This window comes from Nipponia nippon, unplaced genomic scaffold (assembly GCF_047370975.1).
Source record: "Nipponia nippon isolate SJK-2023a ecotype South Korea unplaced genomic scaffold, ASM4737097v1 scaffold_1, whole genome shotgun sequence".
In the NCBI taxonomy this organism is placed as follows: Eukaryota; Metazoa; Chordata; class Aves; order Pelecaniformes; family Threskiornithidae; genus Nipponia; species Nipponia nippon.
In genome coordinates, this window is record NW_028262290.1 from 135,292,137 (window position 1) to 135,318,661 (window position 26,525).

Here is a 26,525-nt window from a genome sequence, read left to right on the forward strand (position 1 = left end):
GACGTTGTTTATTTTTCTGTGGAACCTTCATGTGAAGAGCTGCACAGACACACACGCACGAGATTTTTTAGCAACATTAACTCTAAATGGATCAAACCCAACAGTCTTCTATTCATACTGTTTTCAGTGACAATATTTTAAAAGTTGATTTGAAATCAGCCTTTAATCTGGTCTAATATATTTGACAGATGCTATGAACATCTTTTTTTCTTTTTCTTTTCTTTTGGCTATTGAAAAAAAAAGTCCTTGTGGTTTGCAGTGCTGGTACTTTAGAACTGTGCAAATAATTTAGGTTTACTTCCCCCCCGCCCCCCATATATTTCTATACAGAGAAGGGGAGGAGTGGAAATGAGTTTCAGCTGGAGTGAAATCTTGGGGTTTAATGTGACTTAAATATAGATACATTTTTAATCTTTCATGCTATGAATTTCTTTTCCATTCTCATCTGAAATTTTTTGCTGATTTTGACTCAAATTTTAAATGTCTTGCCTTCTGGCTTTTGGAGCATTTATTTGTCTGAAAAATTTGACCAGGGTCTATGGCTAAATGTAGTAGAATCGAGGATCAGTCAACTAGAATCATTTAAATACATTTGTGAAATAGACAAGGAAGTTGTAAGTTTTGACAATAAGAAATGCTCTTTCAGATAATTCAGCAAGTAAAAAAAAAAAAAAAAAAAAAGAGAGCTTTTAAAATGCTCCACCTGGAACTTACCACCAGTTTACAGAAACAAACAGGCAGAAAGCAATGCAGACTTTTCAGTGCAAGTTCCTTTCCAAAGTAACTACCCTCCTTTGAAGGGTAATTAATAGCACTATAAGCACAAGCGGCAGCAGTACGGGTCCCTGCCAGCAGACTGGGCTCTCTGTTACATGAGAGGTAGGTTCTTCTGCACGGTCCCTTGATGGGTACCATTTTGCCTCTGTTTCTCTGCCTGTGAAATGGCATGAATACGTTTTTCAAGAGTATGTTAACTTTTTAATGTTTTCTAAAGGACTCTGAGATCTTCCTGTGGAGCTATCTGCTGCAGATAACTCCTTTCCCTCCTTTGCAGTCATTATCCTCACATCCCAGGGTTCACGTCCTATCCAAAACTGGATCGCCTGCTCCTCAGGGAAGGCTTGCTAAGCTTTTTACCATACAGACAGAAAGGCAGCATGTTGCACATGAAAAAAAAGAAAAAAACTCAAGTGCGGTGCTACAGCTAGCAAGATCATTATTACCTTCAATGACCCCATTTTTTTTTCTTGTTTTGTCTCTTCCGCGAAGGTAAAAGTTTGGTTCCAGAACAGACGAATGAAGTGGAAGCGGGTAAAAGGGGGCCAGCAAGGGGCAGCAGCCCGGGAGAAGGAACTGGTGAATGTGAAAAAGGGCACGCTGCTCCCCTCCGAGCTCTCTGGCATCAGCGCAGCTGGTCTCCAGCACACGGGGGACTCACTAGCGAATGACGACAGCCACGACAGCGATCACAGCTCTGAGCACGCACACTTATGATACACAGAGAGTGTCCCAGCTCCGTTCTCAGGAAAGATGCTTTGCTGGCAAGCCTTACACAGGCATCGTTTACGTATGCAAGTGACTCTGGCAGTGATTTTTAAAGTTGTTATGGAAAATTCAGGCTTATTGTATCTGCTTTTATTGATTTTTAGATGGTTTACAGTAAGTGCCATGTCGTAAAGGTGCCTCAAGAGTGGAGAAGTGGAAGACAAACTTACTTTGAACATTCCAGATTTGTTTGTCATGTTTATGACAGCGGGCAGGTATTTTTGCTTTAGCTTGCACTGAAAATTACATTGCTCTCAACAGACGTTATATTCTGAAAACCACAGTGCCACAAAATCACTATCTAGTGGATAAGAAATGTATTTTAACTCTGTATATATTTACCTTACAGCATTTTCCTGTCTTCACTAATTTTAGCAATGCATTCATATTAGCTGATGGCAATAGTCACTCATGACAATAAATGGCTTTTTGTCTCTTTATTTTTGTTTTGTTTTTCCAAAGACATACAATACATGCAGATACTTTTGTTCAAGTAGAGAACAATACAATAGTGTCTGCTAGGACACGTCCTTGTATGACAGACAAAACAAACCTTATGTTGCATTTACTATCAACTGCTGCTAATAGGGTATTATTAAACTTACCTAGCTCCTCAATTCTTCTTATCTTATAACTGCAAAAAATGATTTTTAGGATCATAAGGATAGTCCAGTAGCCTGCCAAAAAATGTCATGTTCCACTCATGCTCGGTGGAAACTTCCCAAAGGATTATTCTTTTCTACTTTGTCATGATTGAGTACATCATTGATAAATACTGACACTCTGCAGAAATGTTGTCGCTTCATCTTCAGTTTAAAAAAAACAGCAGATAAGCTGAAAGTTATTATCAACTGCTTATGTTGGTAGAAATCAAAATATGAAGGTAACTCAGTATTGTGTCCCATGTGTAAAATCAAGACACATTTTCTGTTATAAGCTTTTGTGTACATACAGGCAAATACCAAAACCCAAAATTTAATGCAAACCATTGATTGTACTTTGTAAAGAAATATGTTTAATAAATAATCCTTTTTAAATAATTCTGGTCTCTCTACAGTGATTTCATAGGATACTTAAAGTGTTTTTTGTAAAAGTTCTAAGCAGCTCTGCCTTTTTGGGTCTTTTGGAACTTAGTCTGTCTGTGGACAACACAAAGCTATGTTTTCAAATTTAGGCTTTTAATCATGGATGAATCTTCTACCTTGATCCATTTGGGAAACTCTTTCCTTTAGCAGGAAAAAGGCATCTAGCAGCTAATGATGTCTTCAGCCAAAAACAACAAGAGTCTGTTCAACCATTTTTCCAGATTTAGAGCAAATATAAAGGGTTATTTTGTTGGACCTTGCTGAAATGGATGAAAGGGAATAAATATCAGGACGGGATGCATACTTATATTATCATGCCTTTGTTCAATAAAGCTGTTCAGGAGAAAAAACCAAAATATCTCAAAAAAATTTGGAGATTAATTGGACTGGGTAGTGTGATAGAAGGAGCTGAGTGAAAGAGCGAGCGAGCAAGAAACGTGCATACCCTAGTAAATGCTTGTGAGCATTCACTGAAGCTCTGCTATGTGGAGAGTAGGGCATCATAAAAGTTAAATGTGATCAAGAACTCTGTGGCTGTTTTCCAAATCCTTTCCACGGTAGGTTTGATCTTTCTTGCACGTTAACTGTTGTCATGATCATTTTAGTTTAAAAAATCCAAGCAATGGGTAATTAATTTCTTTAAAGACTTCAGAGCATTTTATTGATTCCAGCAGTTAAGGGTTTTGCATTTGTTTTTCAGTTCTTTTTCAAATGCCTTTGGCATACAGAATATTGCTGAGAATGGGAGTAGGACAGAGAAGTAAGCCAACTACTTGTGAATACTTGATATTTTTTGTTTTCATGGCTGGATGGGAAATTTTTTTTGAGGATTATCAAAACAGGAAAAAAACCCCAATGATTCAGTCTAAAGCTTTTTATTCTTGGCTGGTTTTTTTCTCCCTCTTAAATGAAATATAGCTAAATTTCAAAATGGAATATTAGAATGAAAAGTTGAAAAAAAGCATCTTGAATTTTCAAATAACACTTTTTAACAACAGAGATTTAGTCAAATACAATGTGACTTGTTTTGCTAGTAAAGAGAGGATTATTGTCTTTCAAATATTCTTTTTGCCAAAAATGCCTTTCAGGTTTGCAGAATTGTTTGTTGCTGTCTAAGGCTGTTGCTCCTTAAGACTGAATCTGAAAAGGGATCAGCCAAGTTGGAGCTGACATTTTACAAAACAAATGGAAGTGCTTTATTTACATTACCTGAAATGCCCCAGCAATGTGTTCCTAGCCCAAGGCATTTTGAGAGGTATATCATTCTGTTAGCCGCACCATGATTTGACTGGGATATTTGCAGTGGTGGAGCAGCCAATATGCGTGATGATGGCAATCTGTGAGCCATAATACCCTCATTACCAGGAAGAATTTTTTCCTATTGAGAAAGATAGTATTTTTCCATTTACCTAGTTTTAACTGAATCTGTTGAGACTTAAAGCACAGATTGAAGAGAGAGAAGCATGTGCAAATGGATTTACACTGCTAGGAGAATTTTTGTTTAGATAATTGAATGAACCTTCAAACAAAGGACCAAATTATGTAACTTTATATTATGGAAAAAAAAGACGACTAACCAAATTGATCTTCTTCCATCCTTTAAAAGCAGCTCAGACTTTGAATTTGGCTGTAAGGTGCTAACTGTATGTAGCAACCTCTCAGATTACTTAAAGACCTCTGGTGGCTTTAAACAACTGTTTTGTGGGTACAGCATTGGTAAGCGCAATATGGTGCAGAGAACCCACACTGGCAGAAGTTGAAGTTATGAAAATCTAAGCACAGTGAGCTTCCTACCATGGTCTTGAAGGAATTTATTTACAAGCAGAGCCCCACAGAAATACAGACAGGCTTCTTCCAGATTTCAGCTAGCTCGTATTCAAGGCACACACAGCAGCAATGAACACCCTGCGCTTTAACTCCACTTTGTGGGTTAGCGAGTCTGCTCAGGACTCATCAATGCAGATGATGTCTCATCTTGTTCTGAATACCCCTATTACTCAAAAACTGTCTTATGGAAGCCCCTGGGATCAATCCCCTGCTGTAACATATTATGACTTTGTATCAAAGTTTTAATAATAATTTTGTTGCTGAAAACAGCTATGAATTAAAGCTTTTGAACTATAACTTGAAGTTTTGATTTATCTTCATTGGCTTATATCCGCCTGCAGACTAAGAGGGTTCTTCTACCAATCTAGCCATATGGTATAGCTAAGACTATACCATTTAACAGATGAACAAAATCAAGCCCTAAGATTGTGATTTGCCCAAAGTTGTGCAGGCACTTGGTGGTAGAGTGAAATGTGATGAAACCTAGTTTGGTTTATTTATCTTTATTAGTTCCTGCTATTAAATAGTGGCTAATCACTTTTCATGACTTATTGTCAATGAATCCTGCTTCTGAGAACTAATGATGTATTTTTTGAGTTACAGTAATTTTGATATCTATCTGTCCAGAGTCTACCTCTCTCTGATGTTCTGTTATTAGTGTATCGCTGAGCCAGACACAGAAATGTGTACTCTTAGGAAACATACACGGAAAATATAACTGGCTGCAAAAAGGCGGTGATGTTTAACAGTTAATTTTCAACATGATGGATGATAAGAATTCCTTTTTCTGCTGTCTCTGAGGTACAAGGGTATATATTATTTGCAGGGTTTCTTTCTCTTCCCTTATGACTGTTGAGTTTTTATTTTGTGTTTTTGTTTACTATGGCTTCACCGTTTTCGGATTTATTTTGACAATAGCAGTTGAAGAGGTGTGGTTAAAATAACACCATTGCAAGCTGGCTGAATTTATTAAATCACAAATTGGAAGTAGTCTGAGAATTTAATTAAATGCATATCTTTTCTTGACTTTCTTTTCTTTTCATCAGATCTACAAATAGTCAAAAAAGAAGCACAAGAAGGAGAGACTCTATGCCTATGTCTTTCCACCACGGGCCAAGTTTCAAGGTAGTTTATGTATCCTGCTTTCTTAAATGAAGGCTCTGGCTGCTGCAATAATATTATTTGCACAAATAAAGAGAGAAACACCATTAGGACGTGCACTCTTCGTAGCTATGAGGAAACATAGTTATATAAGTTAGGGACAAAATGTCAGCTTGAGCCTTCATTTAGAATTTCCTGGCATCAGTCAGTTTACGTCTCTTGGGTGAGCTTGTATTTAATAGAGTACATGCAGTATTTAAGATTGGCTACAAGATTCGAGAAATTTTAAAGAGTAATGTTTAACCAATTCTGTACTGTAATTTAATATTGTTATGTAATGTGTGTGGATTGAAAGGGAGAATTCTGTACACAACCTGATGTCTATATTCATTTAAGAAAGGCAATGTAGCCGATAGCCGGCAATAACTGGCATAGGGTTTCAGTGATGATGCACATTATTACCTCAGATTAATAAGGACTTACTAGAGCTCATTTGCTTTTATATATTTCTATTCATTTTCATTTTAAGCCCATAGTCTTTTGACATAATTTACAGCTGAAAGCTGCAGTGTAGGAATCAATTTCAATGTAATTTAAGGCCCCTGGCTGTTAGTCAGGGCCTCCATGTGGCGTAATACGAGGTTATCACAGTCATCTGTACAAATTGCAAATGCATTAGAAGTTTCTCAGCCATTTATTACTTCTGTCCAAGTCGTGCATGCAGATCTGTTAGCCATTGTCCTTTTTCTGGCATCTGAACTGTCATGACTCCTATCTGTGGAAATTTGGTGAAACTTTACTTTCATTCAGTTAAAAACAATCACCTGGGCAGTAGACATGGTTAGTATCAACAAACAGTGAAGACCCCAAAAAGTGTTGTAAATGAAGAGCTTGTTAAATAGTAGCTGTAGCTGGAAATAATCACAGTTCCCTTTTTTGCAGTGCTTTTCTGTAGGCAGACTCCAAAGATTTTTTAAAGAAAGGTAAGTTTTGAAATAGCCTTTTTAATGGATAAATGACAAGGGACTCAGGTAATTTGTACTGGCCGTCTTGTATCATAGGCCCAGTAAGCCTTTTGGTTTTAGGTTCAGTGCCCTACTAAATGTGCTGTGAGGACTTTGTTCTGTTCTTTATCTTATTTGGCCTTTGAATGCTTTCTATGACAACCTCGTCCAACCCTTGCAACCCTGACTGCTTCCCCTAACAGGATTCACAAAAAGAGTAAATATGTGGTTCTTCCAAGCAGAAGTGAAAGATATAGTTGAGATAAGGTATAAGAATGTGATCCAGGACATTAAATAATAATTAAAATGGCATTAGCTCTGTTCAGAGGACTAATTGACTGGAATAAAGCATGTTGCCACATCCCTGTTCTTTCCATGAATAGTTTCATATTTTTGTGTACCAATGTGATTTTTTTAGATTTTTTTACCTATTGTGTTTATATCTATTAAGGTTATATACTTGAATTTAAATATTCAGTTGTGATGTCTAACAAAATAACATTACTAGGCCACAGAGACTTCTCTCTTGAAAGAAACCTTGTAAAATGTTATTTTACATTAGTGACCAACAAGATTCAGATTCACTTATCCTTTAAGTAAACAGTACAACAATTGATTTCTGTAGCAACTTTCTTGTCTTATAACCACATGATAATATCATGGGTTTTGTGTTGTAAAAGTGTGCTCCAAAACCATATGAAGCAACGAACGTGGCAAATATCTATAAAAGTGGTTTAGTATTTAGGGACAGATTCTCATCCTTAGTGTCACCACGAATATATAGACACTGTATGTGTTAATTAGGTTTGCTTACGGACTGCAGGATTTTTAGAAATATGCCTATTCTGAATGCTTACCACATTATTTGCCAAGAAAGTCACATGCACAGCTGAGAAAATACTGAAATGGGCATTTTCCCAAATTAAAAATTTATCTTGAAAAGTGCCCTTAGAAAATTTTTATGCAATATCACCACAGAAATGCATTTAAGAGAGTAAAAACTACCAGGGAAGAAAAAAGCTCTAGTTTGGAATTACAACACATTGTAAATAATTTTGTATATGTATGTCTATAATTCTCACATATATATCTATTCATTGGAACAGTGGAAATAAAATGCACAATTTTTTAGTTCATAAGCGATATGAAATACACCATAGAGCTGTTACTTTTCTAATTTTAGCATATTTGCATAAGACATTTGATTCTGATGACAATATTACCAAGAGTTCTCAGGATTCCTTTTATATAGAATATTTTTGCAAGAAAGAAGTAAAGATTCTTTTAAGGAAGCAAAGGACCTCATCTAAAGCCTATAGATGGCAATGGAAAGATTACGATTGATTTCACAGGGATTTGGATTTAGCCCAAAGTACACACAAAAGTTCATACAAATCAGTGAACAGTCCAGGATTAAGACATTAGCCAGTAATTTCCAAAGTGACTGTTGACTTTGTGCCTCCGTTATGACACACGGTATACCGATTTCAACAAAGTTTTGAGTACACAGTGAAAATTAGGACCACTTTATGGAAATGTGAGTTGAGGACCCCATATTACTAGCCAGTTAAGAAAATTTTGTTCTTGGTTCTAACAAGAGTCTTATAATACGAGATTTCTATAGCTGGCAAATCATCACATTAGGTTATTAAATTGTAGGTTTCATAACCAATATAAAAGAAACTTGCTACGCTGCTTTCCTTCTCCTGTAATTTGTGGCATTAATAGATAAGAAAAATAAAGCACATTCTATATAGGGGTAGGTTTGAACAGATGTTCCCAAATGGTTGCAGGGGGGTCGGAGTGTCGAGGAAGGTAAAACTTTCCTTCCACTCAGATGTCTGTCTTGAATTTCTCACAGTTTTTGCAGACAGTTTGGCTTACTTCCAACATACATCGTTGCCTGTCTGGTATGAAAAATGCCATCTGTGGTGTATGGAAGTTCTTTCTTTAAAAGTGGCCTGCTAATTATTCTTCAGGCAGGTGTTACTAAAGTGAAGTCAGGTGTCAAGCATGGTATAACCTTCGAATTGCCTAAAATTGCTGTTCTTGTATGTATTCCCAAAAGAATAGAACAGAATATTACAGAGAATTGAAATGTTGGTTGATACAGGATTGAGATGACTCATGCAGCAGTATATATTGTGGTGACACTCGAAAACTGAAAGTTAAAGGATGTGGGTTGAATAAAGTGCACAAATTTTCCAAAACAAATATCCTTCTGATTCTTATAAACTGACTTCCTATTCCTTTACATTTGCACTGTCATCTTGCAAAATGTTAAAAATCTTGATGCTCTCAAAAATTTCAGATGGGATAAAAGGTGGTGGAAAGAATTTCCTTCTGTGCTTTAACAGACTGGGAGAGCTGTTTGTTGAAAAGACCGTGGAAGATGGCTGTATTTTGTGAATGACACCTGCAAATTCTCACCTATATTCACTCTCCAAAACACTCGTGCTTTAGAGCTTTTTGAAGATTAATAGGATGGTTAATGGGCCAGAATCAACACATGGGGGCTGCAGGCAGCCATTCAACTGATCCATGAGCCCCAGCTCCCAGGATAAGCACTGCTGCTGCCTCTCATTTACAATAGCTAGTCTGCTCCTCTGTTCCTTACATGACATCAACCCTCCCAATAGAAGATGAAAACTCACCACACTGAGCCAGATGTTAAAACACTTCTCTCTCCCTAGCAGATGAGTGTTGTTAGGAGGTGAGGGATTACCAGCATAAATGCAAGGCTTCCTATTTCCTATGCCGTTTTCAGAAGTTCTTTTGAATAAACAGTCCTTTTACTCTTTGTAATCTTGGCGTTCAGAATGAATGACATTGTTAGTGGTTTAAAAAAATGAGGATGAAGAAAGCACAGGCACATTTACTCCTTTTGACAGTAAGACTTCGCATTGTTTGCTTTATCAGTGATGAAAGTAATCCAACTTTCTCCCCAGCCTTATGCAGAACCCTTGATAAAATATTTATGATAGATTGATATGACACTGAGATAAAGAGCAGTCCTGTAAGTAAGTGAGTAGCTAGTGCTGTTACATTTTTGGTCAACCCTGAGACATCTGGATGATTTTGAACTACCAGTCTTCTACTACAAAGAACAGTTCTACTTTCATAAGGACTTCCTCTTGTGTTTTCAATATCATGCATAGCCTCTGACTGACTTAGCATATTGCGATAATGAGATGTACACAAAGCACTGGCATGCAGTATTATTGAGATGATTTCCTTTTTGGCTCAGCCAGATTCCTGTTAAAAGTTATACGGACTCTTAAGAGACTAACAAAAGAAGAATTAAAGATCCAGCAATGGCACGAAGATAAGCCTGATGAAGCTCGAGTTAGGATCTCGGGAAAATTAAAAGCAGACTTTGTATGACTACATTTATTGAAATATACCATTGACATTTCATTACACAACAAACCCAAAAAAAACATAAAACCCTTTCTTGGCCCAGGTTGAATACCTATCGAAATCCCAGTATTTACTTGTTAGAGTGGATTCTTCATTAAATTTGCAGAATAGATAAACACATTTTGATTAGAAAGAAAGGAAAACAAAGCTGAAAACTGCACTGAAATTCTTCCTGTGCTGTAATGCATTAATGGCTAAAATCCATCCCATACCTGCTCACATTATGGATTAAATGAGGATGAAGCCATAATTTTGTGACTGAGTCCTTCCTACAATGGCCTTTTGAATGAATTTGTGAATACAGCATTTGACAGTTAAATAGGGAGATTTATTTTAATTCTAGCAGGAGACTATAGTCTCTTAACATGTTTGCAAGATATGTGCAAACACCTTCCACTGCCTCAGAATAGCAGAAAATCACACTGGTATATAAAAAGGCTTTTTCACTGAACAGTCCTTTTGGAGACATCATTGATGAGTCTGATAAAGCTCTGAGGACCAAGGCAGATACAGGTTTCACAGAAATTTTGACAGCAAAGATTATATTATCATCCAGGTATTTAAATTGGCATCTAAAGAATCATGCTGAAAGCTATATGCAGCTTTATGCAAACCATACACACCTGTTATCCCTATTTTTGCCTATCACTGCCGTGCAGCTCTCTCAGGTGAAATTTCACAGCTGTATAACAATTCAGAGAATGACAACAGAAGAAATGAATGTGAATAATGGTGTATCTAACTGCAACTGCAGTTTGCTTACTTAGCACTGCTTTGATTACTGGAATTACACAAACTGGACTTTAATCTGGACACTGGATTTCACTCCTCTGTTTTTTAGTGTCTCCTATCTGGAAGGAAAACAATGTATAGATTTTTTTTTTTTTAAGTTAATTGGGAAAGCCAAATATGATTGCAACAATTACTTATATCAAATACAATTTGTGATTTTTAGTAACTATGAATTGGCAGGTATGTCTTACATATCAACAGAGTAATAGCAAATTCCACAGACTAGCATCAATAAAATCATGTCTGGGTATTGTATCTCTCAAATGCAAAGAAAGGATGACAACGTATGGAAAAAAATTCATCAGCTCAGTTTCCACACTGATCTTCTCCAATTCAAGTACAAGCATGTCTTAACCTGGCATAAAACATCAGATTTCATTTTGCAAGTGATGTTGTGATGCTCAAGGCAATAAGGATATCTTATTTTTAAGGAAATTTAAGATCTTTTTTTGTGTGTTTGTGAGTTACAAAACTAAGTGAAGACTTAGTGATGTATCTGAGGTTAAATCAAATCATTCCTCTGAATTCAATTAAGCTGATTCATCAGAACTCTTCATAGATTATATCTATTATATCTATGATCATAGAGTACTCAATCTGTGAACTTTTTGGAAAACGTAATTCTTGTTCTGTGGAAACTTTGATATTTGAAATTAGTTTTCACCCTAAATCAAGTTGCAAAGTGAACCAGATCATAACAAAATCATCAACAAAGAAAACATTTACAAAGCAAAATTGAAACTTGTAGAGAACATACATATAAAAAATGTTTGGAGTTAGAATGCTGCTTTCACATTTCATTTTTTGTTTAAATTAAGAAATTGATAACATTTTGTTTTGTCTTCACACTACTGCAGTGGCTTAGGCATCCCGCATAGCTGTGCTTCAGAAAAACAAAATTAGATTAAGTACTTATGTGAGCAATGGAACAATTCAGAGAATTTCAGTTGCCCAAAATAGCCAAGAAAAAAAATGTAGAGATTATTCCCTTTCTCATTTGGGCAAATAAAAAGAAAACTCTCAGCTTCTGAAACACCAGCTGGCATAAGGTCCAAGACATTTTTAATATGATAATGTCAGTAAGATAAGATGTCTGTGGAGGAAGTTTATTAGGAATGTGCTTCACTGGAGCACATTGTCTGGATGTGACAGATATCAACATTATACACACTATTTGCATACCTGGTAGTTCAGAATTACACACCAAATGTCTCATTGCAGATCCTAACGTCAGCTACAGTACTGCAATGCTAAAGCAAATACGGATCTGTATGTGATCATTACATCTAGTGTCTAGCAGAGAAAAAAAAAAAAAACAAAAACAAAACACAGAAAAAAGGGAAAGAGTCCTCTAAGAATCCTTTTCATTGACAGTTTTCTTTGCTCACTACATTAGAGTAAAAGCCAGGGTTTGCTTAGGTCGAAAGGTAAAAAAGCTGAAAAAATATAAAGGCGAAAAAATATAAAGGCGAAAAAATATTGAGAGCTAAACTGGAGATATAGATCAACATGTTTCAAATTCCTTTAGCTTTGTGACAACACCTGGACTCCAAAGGTACACCTATATTCAGTGGCACTCCTCAAAGACAGTCTGAAGTTAATATTAACTTTCTTTTCTGAATTCTGAAGAGTTGGTAGAGGAAAGTCTGTGTTTATTCTCGGTTTCCCCACTTCCTATCCAATCCCTTCCTCTCACTGCATTCCAAATCCAAAGACATACCTCTCTGTGGCCCAAAAGAAAGGACTAATGATGTTACAGAAATGGCTCAAACATGTCAACAGCAGTTTTACTGACGGAGAATCGTGGTCTAAAATCGTCACCAGTTTACAAGTAACTATAGAGAGTTGTGAGGTCCATGTAATTTTTTTTGGAAACTGAAAAATGCAAAATAATGTATTTTATAAATTGTATTGCTTTATTCAGATTAACTATTCAGATTGTGCTAGATTTCGTAATCTTTTAAGAATGAACTTGCATTCCCCACGTAGCTTATCAGTCTCTTAAAAGCTAGAGAGATGATTCATGTCAAAATTATGGAGTTGATTCATTGCAAACCTACTCTAAGTAGACAGAACTGACCTTGATAGTTGCATCTGGACTCTTGCAAATCTTTTCCTAATTTTCCACTATTTTTGTCTCCCAGTATCTTGAAAAATTGCCGCAAAAACCCACAAACCCCTAAGCATCCCCCAAAACACTACACATACAAATCTTACTATTCTGATTGGGCTTTGGCTCAGGTATTAAACCAGTAAGTGTTTCAGAACAGGTAAACAGCACAGCAAAGAAAACCTTACAGACATCTTGATCACAGCTGCTGTATAAGTTACACCGTAACATTGGAAGGATTCCCCACAACTAAATATCAGGGAATACATTCCATACTTATGACATACAAATTTGAAGCCTATTTCATTCCCTGAACATAAAAAGAGATTAGCAACATTCATGAATATATGGAGAACTAAATTTTGGAACTAGGATGAAGGAGGAAAAAACAGGCATTTCATAAGTGAATTTTGTAGTGGATAGTCTTTTTTTCCTCAAAGCAATGTGTATGCGTAAATGAAATTTCAGTTATCTTTTCATTTATATTCATCATATTAAAAAGAGGACGAAAAAAGGCAAAAAAGCGCTTTTGCTATGGTAGAATGTGACATATATATTACTTGTAATTTGATTGATCATACTCATTTCAATCATTTATTTTATCAAATAAATTTTAAAGTTATTCTTGCTTTTCATACAATATTAAAAAGTGTGGGGCATGAAATGAACTTCAAGCTTGCAAAATGAAAAGCACTCAAAGAATGAAAACATTTATCCTTAACTTTAACAGATAGTTCCAGTGCTTATGCATTACAGTAGTCTTTAATTACCTCATCATATGCTACCTTGTACCAGGGCCTCTAACTAGATTTCTGCTCTAGATTTCAAATATTCCAGAAACTTCAGGGTTGCTATAAATTGGCACTTCCTCGCTTTCCTTTAAGCTTTTTTTTCATAAAATTTTTCCCCCTAATAATTATTTGCAGATTTTTGTTGTATTTATTAATTAGTTTTTGCTCTGGTTTTCATTTTTCTTTCGTCCAAATTTCAGCTTTTAGTTGTTTCTGAAAGCTTCCAGGGCCTTCTGGAGCTAAAAGCTTCAGTTTGTTACCTTCTGAAAGGGAGACTGTTGATTAAAAAGGGTCTGTGACTTCTGGCTTTACCTGATTGCTGATTAGGAAAGAACCTATTTAGGTTAGTAGGACTTCAGCTAGTAGGTATTTTGGTAATTAGAGAGCTGGCTGGGGTGTGAAGAGCATGCTGGAATGTCTCCAGGTAGGATGGGATTGCACAATATTGTCAGGTTTGGTCCTCAACACACAACAGATAAATTACCTGGAGTGCATTGAAAGTACTGGAGCAACGAAGAACGCCCTTACACAGGGCTGGGCTGTGGGAAGCACCTGGTGCTTCTTCCTGGGGTGGTCTCTGTGGGAGGTGTGCTGTGGCACTGGGTAAGGGAGCAGTGGGAGGAAGCGTGTGGCTGTGTAGCTTCAAGGATGACAAGCAGGTGACGGACAGGGTCTTCATAGAGCCCCTGGAACAGCATGAGCATCAGCTGCAGGATGTAACAAAAGAAGGAGAGCAGGAGGCTACTTGTGGATGAGTGGTGGATGGAGACTCTCTGGGTGGAAAAGGCTGACAGCATGTGACTCTGGGCAGCAGGAGAAAGGCTCCTTTTTTGCCTTCAGACCTGAATTTGCAGCATTGATGCAGTGGCTCAAAGGCAAGGAAGGGGAACAAACTCTGCTAAGGGGGAGCACAGAGACACCTGGACCAGAGGTGAGCACTAGCTCCGGAGTGGCAGGGAACAGTGGCTCGTAGACTCCCTTTGCGGGGGGGGGCAGAGAGGGTAGCAGTGTCCACCTTCTACCTGGCTTACTGGCACAGGGGGCTTGTTGCCTGCCAGAGGCCCAGGTAACTTATTCATTAAAAGAAAAGGGGATTTACACCTTTCCAAAGGTGTTCTACCACCTTTGGTAGCCAAGCATTTTACTCTCTTCATTTTGTTCAAGCGTATTAATTGCACTCAGCATTTATAACTCACTGTAGTTTATTTAAGGGAGTCATCCACAGAAAATAATCTCTCCGTCAAGGACTAGGGATTTGCAGGTGAGGAAGAAATAGAAACTATATGATTTTCCTAGGAAAAAGAAATTACTCCCTGTTCCTTATGATTCGGAAAAATAGTTGATTTAAGGTCAGATAATGCTTGAAGATCTCAAGCTTTAAAATATTACCCAGTTATTTTTATGAAGTACATCTGCTGCTGGTACTAGAATATATCTTTAAAAAGATGTTCAGTGTCAATTTATGACAACTGTCTTTCTGTTGAAGTTCAGATATATGTGCATAACCTTTATAATTCTCTAGGACTGTTCTTTACGATAAAAAAAAAAAAATCAGTGTTTTGGTTAGTCTCGCTTGAAAGGTAGTACTTCCTATGCTTCCACTCAGAAATGACCCAAATAATTCCTGCCTGCACCCATGCAGTAAAGTGGTAGCATGTGCTGTACCTCATGTCATGAGATATTTCATAATTTTGGATCTACCTAGTGTTGATATTCATATGCTCCTAATTCAAAAACATGAAAGAGACTATTCTGGTGATAACAAATAGTCGTAATCACTGGTCAGATAGTACAAAGATCTATTAAATAGGTTATAACATGTCTGATCAAATGATCTTGACATATAAGATATCTGTCCTGAATCTGAGGTTGTAAGCTATATAATGCTGACAGTAGGTTACAGCATGCAGCAACTTGAACCCTGGTGTTCCTAATAAATTAAACTAAAATAAGATTTTTCAGAAATAAAAGTGCAAGAAACTGCACAGCAGAGCATGCCAAATAAAATTTAGAAACACTCAAAACAGGTGGGCAGGCTGTTCTTCTAAAGTTACTTGATAGGCCTGCCTTGAAGATGGAATTTATTTTTCCAGTAACTCCCATCCCATCCCCTCTCCCACCAAAAAAGCAAAACACATTTTTCCTCAGTAGGAACAAAAGGTTAAAGTATTTCAAGAGCAGAAAATGCTGAAAAAATAATACAAAAATACCCTTAAAAACTTTCTGCCTTATTCTTCAGCCTGCCTGAGTACCCTGATGACTGCTTCCTGACTCATTAGGCAGCTGTGTTGTCTGCATCAGAACTGGGCATGAGCGAGTCAGCTGGTGTTGGGCTCTCATGGCTTAAAAGCAGCTTCTTGGAGCTGTTTCAGGTTGTGCAGTGATAAGCAGCCCAAGAAGCCAACTTCAGGGAGTGCCAATAACTGACCTAATTAAGAGTTCACCTCTTAAGTAGATTGGTAGCTGAACACCCAATAGATAGGGCAGCCTAGGAGCCCACCCGTGGGCAGCTGAACAGCCCAGGCAATGAGGCATGCAGGCAGAGGATGAACAATCATTTAGTCAGACCACATGCCTGTTTATTGACAAACCTTTCTACAGAGCTTAGGCATGAGATACCGAGATAAGTTTGATGTTCTGAAATTCCCAAGCTTTCCTCAGCAGGGTAGAGTCTAGACTACCACATCATCCTGATCATCCTTTCTGTTGTGAATGTCTGCCTTGACTTCAGTCCAGAACAACTCAAGCCAGTCTTAGCGTTTTGTTTTGTTGGGCTATTTTTTCTGCTGATGGAGCATGTTAAAATGGCTCAGCACAGTGTCTAATGACCACCAGGGCTTGCACAAGGAAAGCGCCGAGAGTGCACAACATGCAGCTGGAAGTGGGGGAGGGCTGAAACCGCTGCTTAGACTCTCTTGGGAACTTCTTGCCATTACAGCACTGTTCAAGAAGGCTAACATGCAAACATGTTAGAGGGCTTTCTGCTTGTGATTGGCTCACCAAAATGAGTCAGAGCTTCAGGATGAACCTCCCTGCCTGTCTTCCTTGCAGTCAGCATAGCAACTACACCAAAAGGGTTTTCTATCTCTAACACTGTTTTATCTGAAGAGAAAATAAACCAAAGTAGCTTCTGAAATACTGAAAACTGAGTTTTTGCTGTTTGTTGAGGACTAATAAAAATACAGAGCGTGAATGCCAATTCCCCTACTGCTCACTGTGTCCTAACAGGGTTAGCCATTACCTTTGGACCTTGTATGTCTCAGCTTGGAATGTCAGCTGATTTTCTGGGTTGCAGCAATCTCTGCCAGGTTCCTCTGGTCTCCAGGAGAACCTCCCTCCTGCATCTCTGAGACACTGTTGTCCTCTTCCTGATCAGGCCGTTGCCTCCTCTTCTCATGCTATATCTTTCATCTGCTATACCTCTTGAACTATCCACTCCTGGCTTCCTTGCAGCCCGATGGTCCCTTGTGGTTCCCATGGAAAGCACCATCTTCCTCTCCTTCCAGAAGATGCCCCATGACCCCACCCATGTGTCGCACCTAAAACATGGAGTACCAGGGAGCCTTCCTGTTGAGCCATAGCCCATCCATAAAATGCAGTATATAACATATATGGTTCTGTGAATAGGCAAATAAAAGAAAAACCTTCCATCCTGCTAGAGATTGGCTTTCCAGAAAAAAAGGATAACTTTGAAAAAGGCAGGTACTGAAGTGCTGATGTAAAGGAAGCATCAACTGTTTGGATGTAGTTGCATGCTGACATATGATAGCCTGCTGAAGCCATATTTTTGGCAAATGCACAGGAGGCGGTGACTCCGTGAGCTGTTCAGTTGATGTAATAACTTGCTGCTGCTGAAATGAAGAAGTCCTGTTTCCACCTCATTCTCCCATCTCTGGTTTGTAGCTGTGTGGTCCTGCCCTCTTTCTCCTGGGCTTTCATGCCAACTCCTGGACTCCCTGGACCCTCTCATGAGCCACTTAGCTCACCAGAGCAGTAGAAAAATTCAAAACTATTTCTTTTCTGGCTTAATTTCTTCCTATGAGTTTGTGAGGTAGATCAACTCATGGAGGAATCAGTCAGTCCCTGTGCCAGGGCACGGTAAATGGTGGAGGATGCCTGTTAGAAGGAAGGAGGGAGAGAGCAGTGCTGCCCACCCATTTCCAGCAGAAAGTCAGCATCTGGCTCAGCTAAGAAGGGGACCAGAGTCTAAGGTGCAAATGATTCCCATGTTCAATACACTACAGGACAGAAGAAGGAAAATAAGGAATTTTAATAATAATAATAATTAAAAAAAATCTCCATAAAAGAAAGGAGAAAGCTATCGGACATATCACTGTGTTTAAAACAAAAAAACAAACAAAAAAAACCCCCAACCCCCCAAAAAAAAACAAACCAAAAAAAAATCCAAAACAAAACCAAAAAAACCCCACCAAACCAAAATCAAACAACAAAAAAAAAACCCTGCTACATAATCAAGAATAGATGCTAATAACAAATAAACATAGATGATAAAGTTCTAAGACTAGTATGCACATTTATCACAGTAAGATTCCCCAACAGACTGCCTGAAGGGTATATTATTTTCTCTGGACATCTTGGCAACCCTTAAATTAATTTTGCTAACAAGTTGCACTGAATTAAATAATTTAGAATGATCATCTACGAGCATTGTTCTATGGTTAGCAGTCCTGCACAGAAGAAATGGAAAGCTAGCAGTAAGTGGCTAGGTGCATGGCATGATGTCGATTAATATTCAGAACATCCCTGTCTTCAGGTTTCTGGAGTCAGTATTATTCTGTAATTGAGAATTGTGTATTAATACATATACCTTATATAATATGAACAAATAAACACTTGAATAATTTTTTTCTTAAAAATTAGGTCTGTATGATGTAGGGTTTATCACTGGCAAAGACAACATTCAAAATATTTCATAATACCAGTTTTATAATAACACTGATGCATTTAGTAGTGCCCTAACAACATCCATTGCCAAGCATGAATATAGGTGCTGAATACCTGGGAAAAAAATTCTGACATCTGCTCATCACAATGTACTCATTTAAAGTGTGTCTATATTCAAAGATACTATTATGTAAACAGAGCAAACTAAGCCCAGCTCGGTTCTGGATGTGATTCAGTGTGCTGTGAATGATTGCCAAGGCAGACTATACCGCCCATCCCAATTTCAACCTGCCCTAATTCCCTTTATGAGTTTATTATTTAGTGCTGGTTTAGTGCTCAGAGAGACCCAAACAGGAAGCGTCTGGGCGTTCTCTGTTCATGAAGTGGGTGGGATGGAGTTCTTTAGAGAAAACAAAATATGATCCACCTACAGATCGTGTTAGGCCAGCTCCCCAATTTCCTTTAAGTAGAACAGAGGCTTTTGTTGCCTTAGTTACTGGAATGATCTACTAGTCAACAGCAGAATCCCAGTCTCCAGACAGAACATCCTTCTGCATTTTTGATGGCAGCATAGGATGGGAAATATCTACTGTAAAACGAAAAAAAAAAATAGTAGGTTATTTAACTCTGCAGAAAATAAAATAATAATAAAAAAAAATCAACTCTTGCAAAAAAAAAAAAAAATCTGCAAGGTCACTGAATGGAGGGAGCATTGTCTGGTAGAGGGTTAGAGCTTCCGCTAAAGCAACATTCCTGGGTGCTTTATTTTCTATTCCTTTCTTAAAAAAGAAAAGAGCGAGCACTGGAAACTGCATGCTAAGTTTCAAGGCTTAAATAGACAACAGCAGCTACATTTGTAGAACCAGATTACTGAAGTTTGTCTAAAACTTATAGACACTCCAGGTAAGATTTAAAATTGTTCTTCTCCTCACTAGAGGTGTAGCTATTGTAGTGCTATCATCTGTTCCTTGGACATAAAAGCTGGAAAATACAACCCATCTGTTTCCCCTGTAAGGCATAATCAAGTCCAAATTCTTTCCTTTAGTTCTGAAAACAAGAATTTCAGTATGGTGATACTTCGGTGATAATTTATATTGAAATGGGGGTCCAAAATAATAATTTTTTAAGAAATTATAGAGTCCCAAGAACCCGATGGATTTTCTTCTTTACCAGAATGGTGTGATATGAGGTAGTGGTTCCGTGGTACCTGAAACGTATCTCACCTTGTGTGGCCCTGGGCTCCCTTGCCCTGCTAATTGTTCTTCTCACCCCAGAGCAGTCCCCAGATACTGTTCACTGATAACATTTTTTTTTTTTTTTGGAATTAAGTTTTGGTCATTTTAACTCGGCAAGCTGATAGTGGAGCAAGATGAACACCAGCACCAGAGCAGTGAAGGGCTCAAGGTGGCTTGCTGGGACAGTGTGGCTGAGGTTAGGGCGAGTTCAAGGAGCTTGAATGCGAGAGTAACGCCATAGAAATTCTTAGGCTAATCTAAATGAAAAAGGAAACATTTTCTACTCTATGTCATTGCCTGCAATGAAGATCTAGTCCGAATGCTGTTGATTTGTGTGATTATGAGTAAATTCAAAATTTTCATTTAGATTAATTCACATTTTAGAAGTTAATAACTAGAGTTCTATAAGAACCGCAGATTACCATAAATTGGCATTGAAGTTGAGAACACGAGGATGTAATTTTAAAGCATTTTAATAAGTTTATTAATTTTTACTTGTATCGTAGTACTAGTATAAACTATACATATTAAGAGAGTGCCCGAATCTATTTCAGCATTAACACCTTTTTAAAATATTTGTGCTTTGTTCAGCTTAAAGTAAAATATTTTTATTGGTACTTCCAGTAATTTTCTGACATTCATGCACTACAGTATTGTTACATTATTCAAACTGCAGAATATTGTTTAAATCTACCCCCCCACTGTTGTTTAAATGGCAACATATTTAATACAAACATCACAAATGTCCATTACTTCAATTATTTTAATGTCAATTTCTACATATGGTTCTTTTTCTAAACAGAAATTTCAGCTGAAATTACCTGTCATAGGTCCTTTCCAAGACTAAGGGCTGATTCGAAGTAGAAAGTTTTTCTTAATCTAATGACTGGCAGGGTTTAAATTGTGGCAAAATCCTTTACAGCAGGATTTACAGTCCATTTCTTCTGCAAATTCGGTAAGTAGAACTGAATGTTTGAGATGAAGGGGTTGTTGGGACATTGTGTTATTTTATTTCTGGCTAATCTATTTTATCACAAAGCTTATTATTTGTACCAACACCAAACATATCAAGTGTGATTGACAAACATTTGACAGGGAAATGCATGCTCCTGAGCTTCAGACTGAAGGCCTGAACATACAAAGCCTGTCTTTATTCCGATTTCTATAAAGTCATTTTCTACAAGGATCTAGCAGGTATTTATTTTCACTGTTTCTGTATATTTCCCTGGTTTTCCCTCCTAAATGAAAGCCTAATAGATGGCTTCTAGAGGCTACCTTCAACATAGTCATGTTAATTGGATCTATATAAAATTGAGCAGTGATAAACACTTTTGAAAGCTAAAAAATAAAAACTTTTAATGGGAAGAGTGCTGGACTGACCAAAGGAGCCAACAAGTGCTAGTTCCACTTTTTTCTCAAAACCCTTAACATTTTAATTTTATACAGTTCTGCATTTTATGCAAAAGTCACAACCTGAGCAGTATTTTTTTTTTTTTTGTAGAAACCTATCTGAAGCTGAAAAAGGATAGCTTGAGCTCTGCTGTTCAGGGATTTTTCAGGGTGAGAAGGGAACTGGGACACGCAGCGGGTAGGTGTGCGAGGGCTTTCTCTTGACTCCCAGAAGTGGGCTATGCATGTCATGACACATTAAAAAAAAAAACAAACAAAAAAACCCCCCGAAACCCCAAACCTCTAAAGTGGCACCATTCAAAGAGAAATAAGAAATTCGAAAAAATAAATAAGAAGAGAAATAAGAAATTCGAGGCTTTCCCAAAAGCAGCCTTCAAGCTCCCCAGCGCCGCGGGGAAACGAGATAAGGCCTCCGAGCCGAGGTAACGGCCGGAGCGCTGCGCCACGCCGCGCCTGGGCGCAGGCGGCGGAGCGGGGCGGGCGGGAGGTCCCCGCTGCCAGCGCACCTGCAGCCGCGGAGCGCAGCGCAGCGCAGGGGGGCCGCGGCAGCCGCGCCATGGGCAACGAGACGGGCGGCCCGCGGGCGACCACGCCGGGGCAGCAGCTCCGCGCTCTCTTCTACGTGCTGCCGCCCGGAGAGAGCTCCTTCCGCACGGTGGAGGAGGTGCCCGACTACGTGGAGAAGGTGAGAGCCCCCTCCCCTGGCCTCCCCTCCGCCGGCAGCATCCTTCGCCGTCTCCTCCGCCCACCTTGCGCGCAGCTGCCGCCTGCCTTTTTTCAAAAGCCATAGGCGGCCCAAGGAAACAATGTCCGCGAAAGGGCATCTAAATTAAGATTAAATACCTTGTCTTTCTCTGTCTGCTTTCACTCCTGGGCTCTCTGTTCTGCAGGCTGCCTGTGTAACAAACTGCCTATGTAACCGTGCACTCTATTTTAATGTATTTTACATGAAGGCTCAGATGCTTTCCCCAGATAGCAGGAGCTAAAGTTTTCAGAGAAGCACCCCAAATATCTGAGGGTTGATGCTAACATGGTCAGTGCTGCTGGATATAATGACAGCAAAGTGAACTGAATAAACCAGTGAAACCTGATACTGTGTTTGGCTATTACGGTTCTTAAAACAAGCACAAAGTCAGGTCTTTTTGTGCCCTTAAGGCGAGTACTACAAGTTGAGTCAAAGAAAGAAAAATAATAATTTCTATTTAAAATAAAAAATAGAGATTGTTTAAGAGAATGAGAACAAATATTTGTGTTGGGACAGTGCTGTCTCCTAAAGCTCCAAGGCGAGAGTACAGAGGTCAGGGGTGAGAACTCCCATGTCAGCAGGCAGCAGCATATCCCTCCCTCCCCTCTGCCCTGCCAGCTTATCCACTTCCATGAAGGTACCTTTGCTCCCTTCTGTCCTGCCTATCACACATATCTTGGTGCCTAGCTCCTGCTGAACCTGGAACCAATGTGAGCTTTTCATGGAGACAGCAGATAAATGCTATTTTGCCCTTGTCAAAGTAAATTCAGTCCAGCTTCACTGACGATCCACACTTTACAGAAGGTCCTGTTAGCTTTGACTAGCTCCTCTGCCAGGTAAACCTTGGACTGCTGTGCAGGAGCTGCTGTTGGGCTGCAGTGGGTGAGTCATGGGTTGAGCAGGGCGGTGCAGCACCGTCAGCAGCTTTCTGGGAATGGCGGTGTGCAGCAGCCCCTTGCTGATGGCTGTTATCAGCAAATATTGCCCTTTTGGATAGGGTAAGCAGAAAGCTGCTGGAAACCCAGCCTGTGTGGGCAGTGTCTGGTCGATGGCCTGCTTTCCTCAGAGGCATTTTGCAACTAAGCTATAGTGTCATGATCGAGGAAGACTGTCTAGAGCTTGACAGTTTTGCCTAGTCAGCTGATCTCTCCCTCCAGCTCTATCGCTTTTCTCAATCCCTGTTACTGTTCCTGGATTTCTAACCACGTATCATTCACTTTACTCGCCAGCAGCATTCCTTAACATCCCTGGGTTTTCTTCTCCCATGCAGACCTGTGCAATATTCAGCTCAGACTTTGGCCAAATCTGGAATTTCTTTTACTGGGCACACAGCTGTAAAAGGTTGCGGAAGGACTTTTAATGCTTCTTTGCTTTATAAAAGTGCCTGCAGGGTTCTGCTGTTGTAGAGCACCATTGTGATAGGTTTGTAAGGCAATATATACCTTGCAAAGAAACTACACTAAAAAAAGATTTCCCATTGTCGTTATACTTTCCTATAGTTGCTATCTTGTGTTAGTTGTACTAGAATCCTGCACACCCCCCTCCCCCCCAGTGTATTTGTTGCCAGAACAGATCTTTTGATACTTGGTTAGGTGGGCGTGTAAAAGTATTAGTGGTATAACTGTCTTAAGCTCAGGCTTTGGTCTGAGCTTAGGCAGTGTTCACACCTCTTCTTCTGGCCAAGTGTTTGTGGGCAGAAGGTAACTATCTACCATCCCTCTCCAGCCGCTTGTCACTGTTGTTTATTTGACTTACTAGTCTGGCATCTTCTCTTGGGCTGTTTAGGGAACGCTTGGAAGAGCAGCAGATCTGTTGGATTCAGCAGGGCTAGGTTTAATAGTGACCTGATGAGCCATGCAAGAGGGGCTTGGAGTGGTAAGCCCTTGAGTTGGTACAAATACAAAAGTGGATGTCTGAGCTCAGCCCAACACAGAAGGAAAAAATTTATAGTGTAGAGCTGGTAATAAATGAAGGCCTCAGCTCAAATAATTCACTTTAAAAGACAGCAATGACGATGTGGGTGTGAAACAAACTACTGATTACGTTAGTGTCTCCTAAACAGTTTTGGTTTTTTGTTTGTGTGTTGGGTTTTTTTTTGGTGTTTTTTGGTTTTTTTTTTTTTTCTGGGACACCATATAGAAGTGGGATTTAGATCTTGGCTCTGTGATCTATCATGTATCAGATGGATGAGGGTATTTCTAGTACATTAGATCACATGGCTACAGCTGTGGGGATATGCACCTTCCAACATCAGGCAGGTGGCAGAACCTCCTAATTCACTCAAATATTCATGTTTTTAGTGACTGCAAAATTAAGCACTTTGGTGATTTACAAAATATATGCACTTCATAGGAGTAGCTCCTTTGAGCTAGAGTCAGCTGTGCTGTTACATCTGGGCAGCAAATGACAGCAGTGGGTGAAGCAGCTCTGCTTTTGAGAACAGAATAACTTAGTTAGCTTAACTTGTGTGGTGTATTTTCTGGCTGTGGTTATAGTACTTCCATTTTCAGAGGCAGGACAGCTCCTGGTCCCTGCATTGTGCTCTATATGTTGGCAGAACTGTATGTGAAGACCCCAAGTCCTGTTTAAAACATGAGCTGATGAGCTACCAGTGACTAATAGAGAAGGTCTGCAGCCGTGTCCAGGGAAAAGTCACCCTTCCAAGTAATCTCCAGAATTCTGGGAAAGGGGTCCAAATCTTGGACCATAATCATAGAATTTATTTTTACGCAAGCTTTTGTCACGTAGCATTTGAAACCCTTAATTTTCCCTTATTTCTAGGAAGAGAAAGTATAAGTCAGTTTTCTTTCTCCAGGGCAAAACATCCTGACTCTTACAATGTATACTGATGCTTGCCCTGTCCTTTCACGAGCATCCTCTGTTATGGATATAAGATGATGCTCTGCATGCTCTGGTGTTTTTTGATTCTCTCATAATCTCCAGATGGGCAGATGGAGTGCTGCTTTTTGCTTGCAGAATATAGTTTTAATGAACAACGACTTCACTTTTCTCCTTGAGACATTCTGAAATTATCACTTGTGCTCAGCAAAGACTTTCCTGAGTCAGACTCAGGGAGAGCACTTTCCTTCTGCTGAGAGCCCCAAAGTGAAAGCTTTAAATTTAATAATCACTGTTTTTCTTTTCTATTTACTCTCTGCTTTTGAGAGCCTAAAGATTAAGTTCACATTTAAACCCAATTCACATTTTAGGCTTTGCTTCTAAATAATGAGGCACAGAACCTTCGTATTTAGTTTTACATGAAAGTTGAGATTCTTATGTTATAAGGACCTGGGACTTTAAGAAAACAGAAACTGTTTCAAGACTTGCAATAAAACCATGAATTTATGCTGAGTTTCAATTTGGAATATTATTTTTTGCAACTGTATAAAGCAGAAACTGATTTTAAACGGTCATTTGCATTCTGTAAGAGTTGGTTACTTATAAGGGAACCCCTCCTGCTCAGTGCTCAGAGTAAGACTTTCAAGTTATGGATCAGTTATTTAGGTAAACCACAAGCTAATGCAAATCTCCATTAAGTATTTCTGGTGATGAGTGAAGAGAAAAAAAATGGAAACAGAGAGAGAGTGTAAAACATTTATAGACCAGAAGATATTAAAAGGATCCAGCTTCTGTCTCTGACCTCTGATGCCAACAGCTATTTCTTAACTTTGTGCCATTTTGTTTGTAGGGGCAATCCTTGAAAACTTGCAGAGCTACCTATCCTCAACAGGTTCCTTAAAAGTCTTCACTGTCATTTTAACTTAAACAAAAAAGGAAAAAAAAAAAAGTAATGGTTAGGCTAGTGAGACCATTGTCTGTCTTATTGGCTGTCTCCTTTTTTCCTGAATTATTTGCATTATCCTTCTGCCGTCTTATATCTCATCCTTAGACTGTACGCTGTTTGGGACAGGGAGTGCCTTTTCCTTCTGGTTGTACGGCATCTAACACAGAATGATCCTGCTCCGTGACAATAGTTGTTAGATGTTATGGTCACATAAATAATACATACTGGTCTTGACATAGTTGAGCCTTTTGATCTGCTTTGGACAAAGCTTAATATGGGTGTGTGGGAGAGAGGTAGTAATTTCTTAGATACTAAAAGGTATACCATAAATCTTTCCTTTTGCAAGCTCCTTGATGGGCAGGAGGTTAAGGCTGTCTGTTTCTCTGTCCTCCTTGCTATGACACTCCCTATCTGTGAGTCAAAAAGTGCTGTCAAATGCTTGGCTGTCTCATAGCTTCACAGTGGGAAGAAAATATTTAATGAAGTCAATGGGAAAGAAGTTAGTGTGTATTAGTATAAAGTCAAGTATTTTAACCATTTCAGAGGTTGCTAGGTAAAGTGAATCGCCACATAGAATACAGTCATCATATATTTCCTGTTCACTATTTTAATTTCATGAATAAAGCATCCCATTCTTTCTGTTGTGAGCCCATTCAGTTTGCTGTGCAGCTTCTGCTATTCCATAACTTCAAACTACCTGTAGTCTGTGCTAGACCTGGCTCCTAATATCGTGGTCAAGTGTTTCTTAGTTGTTCTTAATAACACTCTTTT

The 26,525-nt window shown here is 38.8% G+C and overlaps 2 protein-coding genes across 3 annotated transcripts in view; both read left to right on the plus strand.

Moving 5' to 3' along the window:
* MEOX2 (mesenchyme homeobox 2) overlaps positions 1 to 2,525 on the plus strand; it is a 53,278-nt gene extending 50,753 nt beyond the window's left edge. Inside the window, exon 3 of the mRNA XM_009461161.2 lies at positions 1,270 to 2,525. Coding sequence (XP_009459436.1) covers positions 1,270 to 1,494 — 225 coding nt within the window. The 3' untranslated portion in view covers positions 1,495 to 2,525. The remainder of the gene's footprint in view (positions 1 to 1,269) is intronic.
* An 11,547-nt stretch (positions 2,526 to 14,072) lies between these two features.
* The window catches only part of AGMO (alkylglycerol monooxygenase), a 201,383-nt gene continuing 188,930 nt past the window's right edge, over positions 14,073 to 26,525 (plus strand). The window contains exon 1 of one of the 2 annotated variants that reach the window (XM_087756255.1): positions 14,073 to 14,099. In XM_087756255.1, coding sequence (XP_087612381.1) covers positions 14,082 to 14,099 — 18 coding nt within the window. In that variant the 5' untranslated portion in view covers positions 14,073 to 14,081. Of the gene's footprint in view, positions 14,100 to 21,721; positions 21,911 to 26,525 lie in introns of those variants that run through there. The other variant, XM_009461177.2, reaches the window with a different exon arrangement.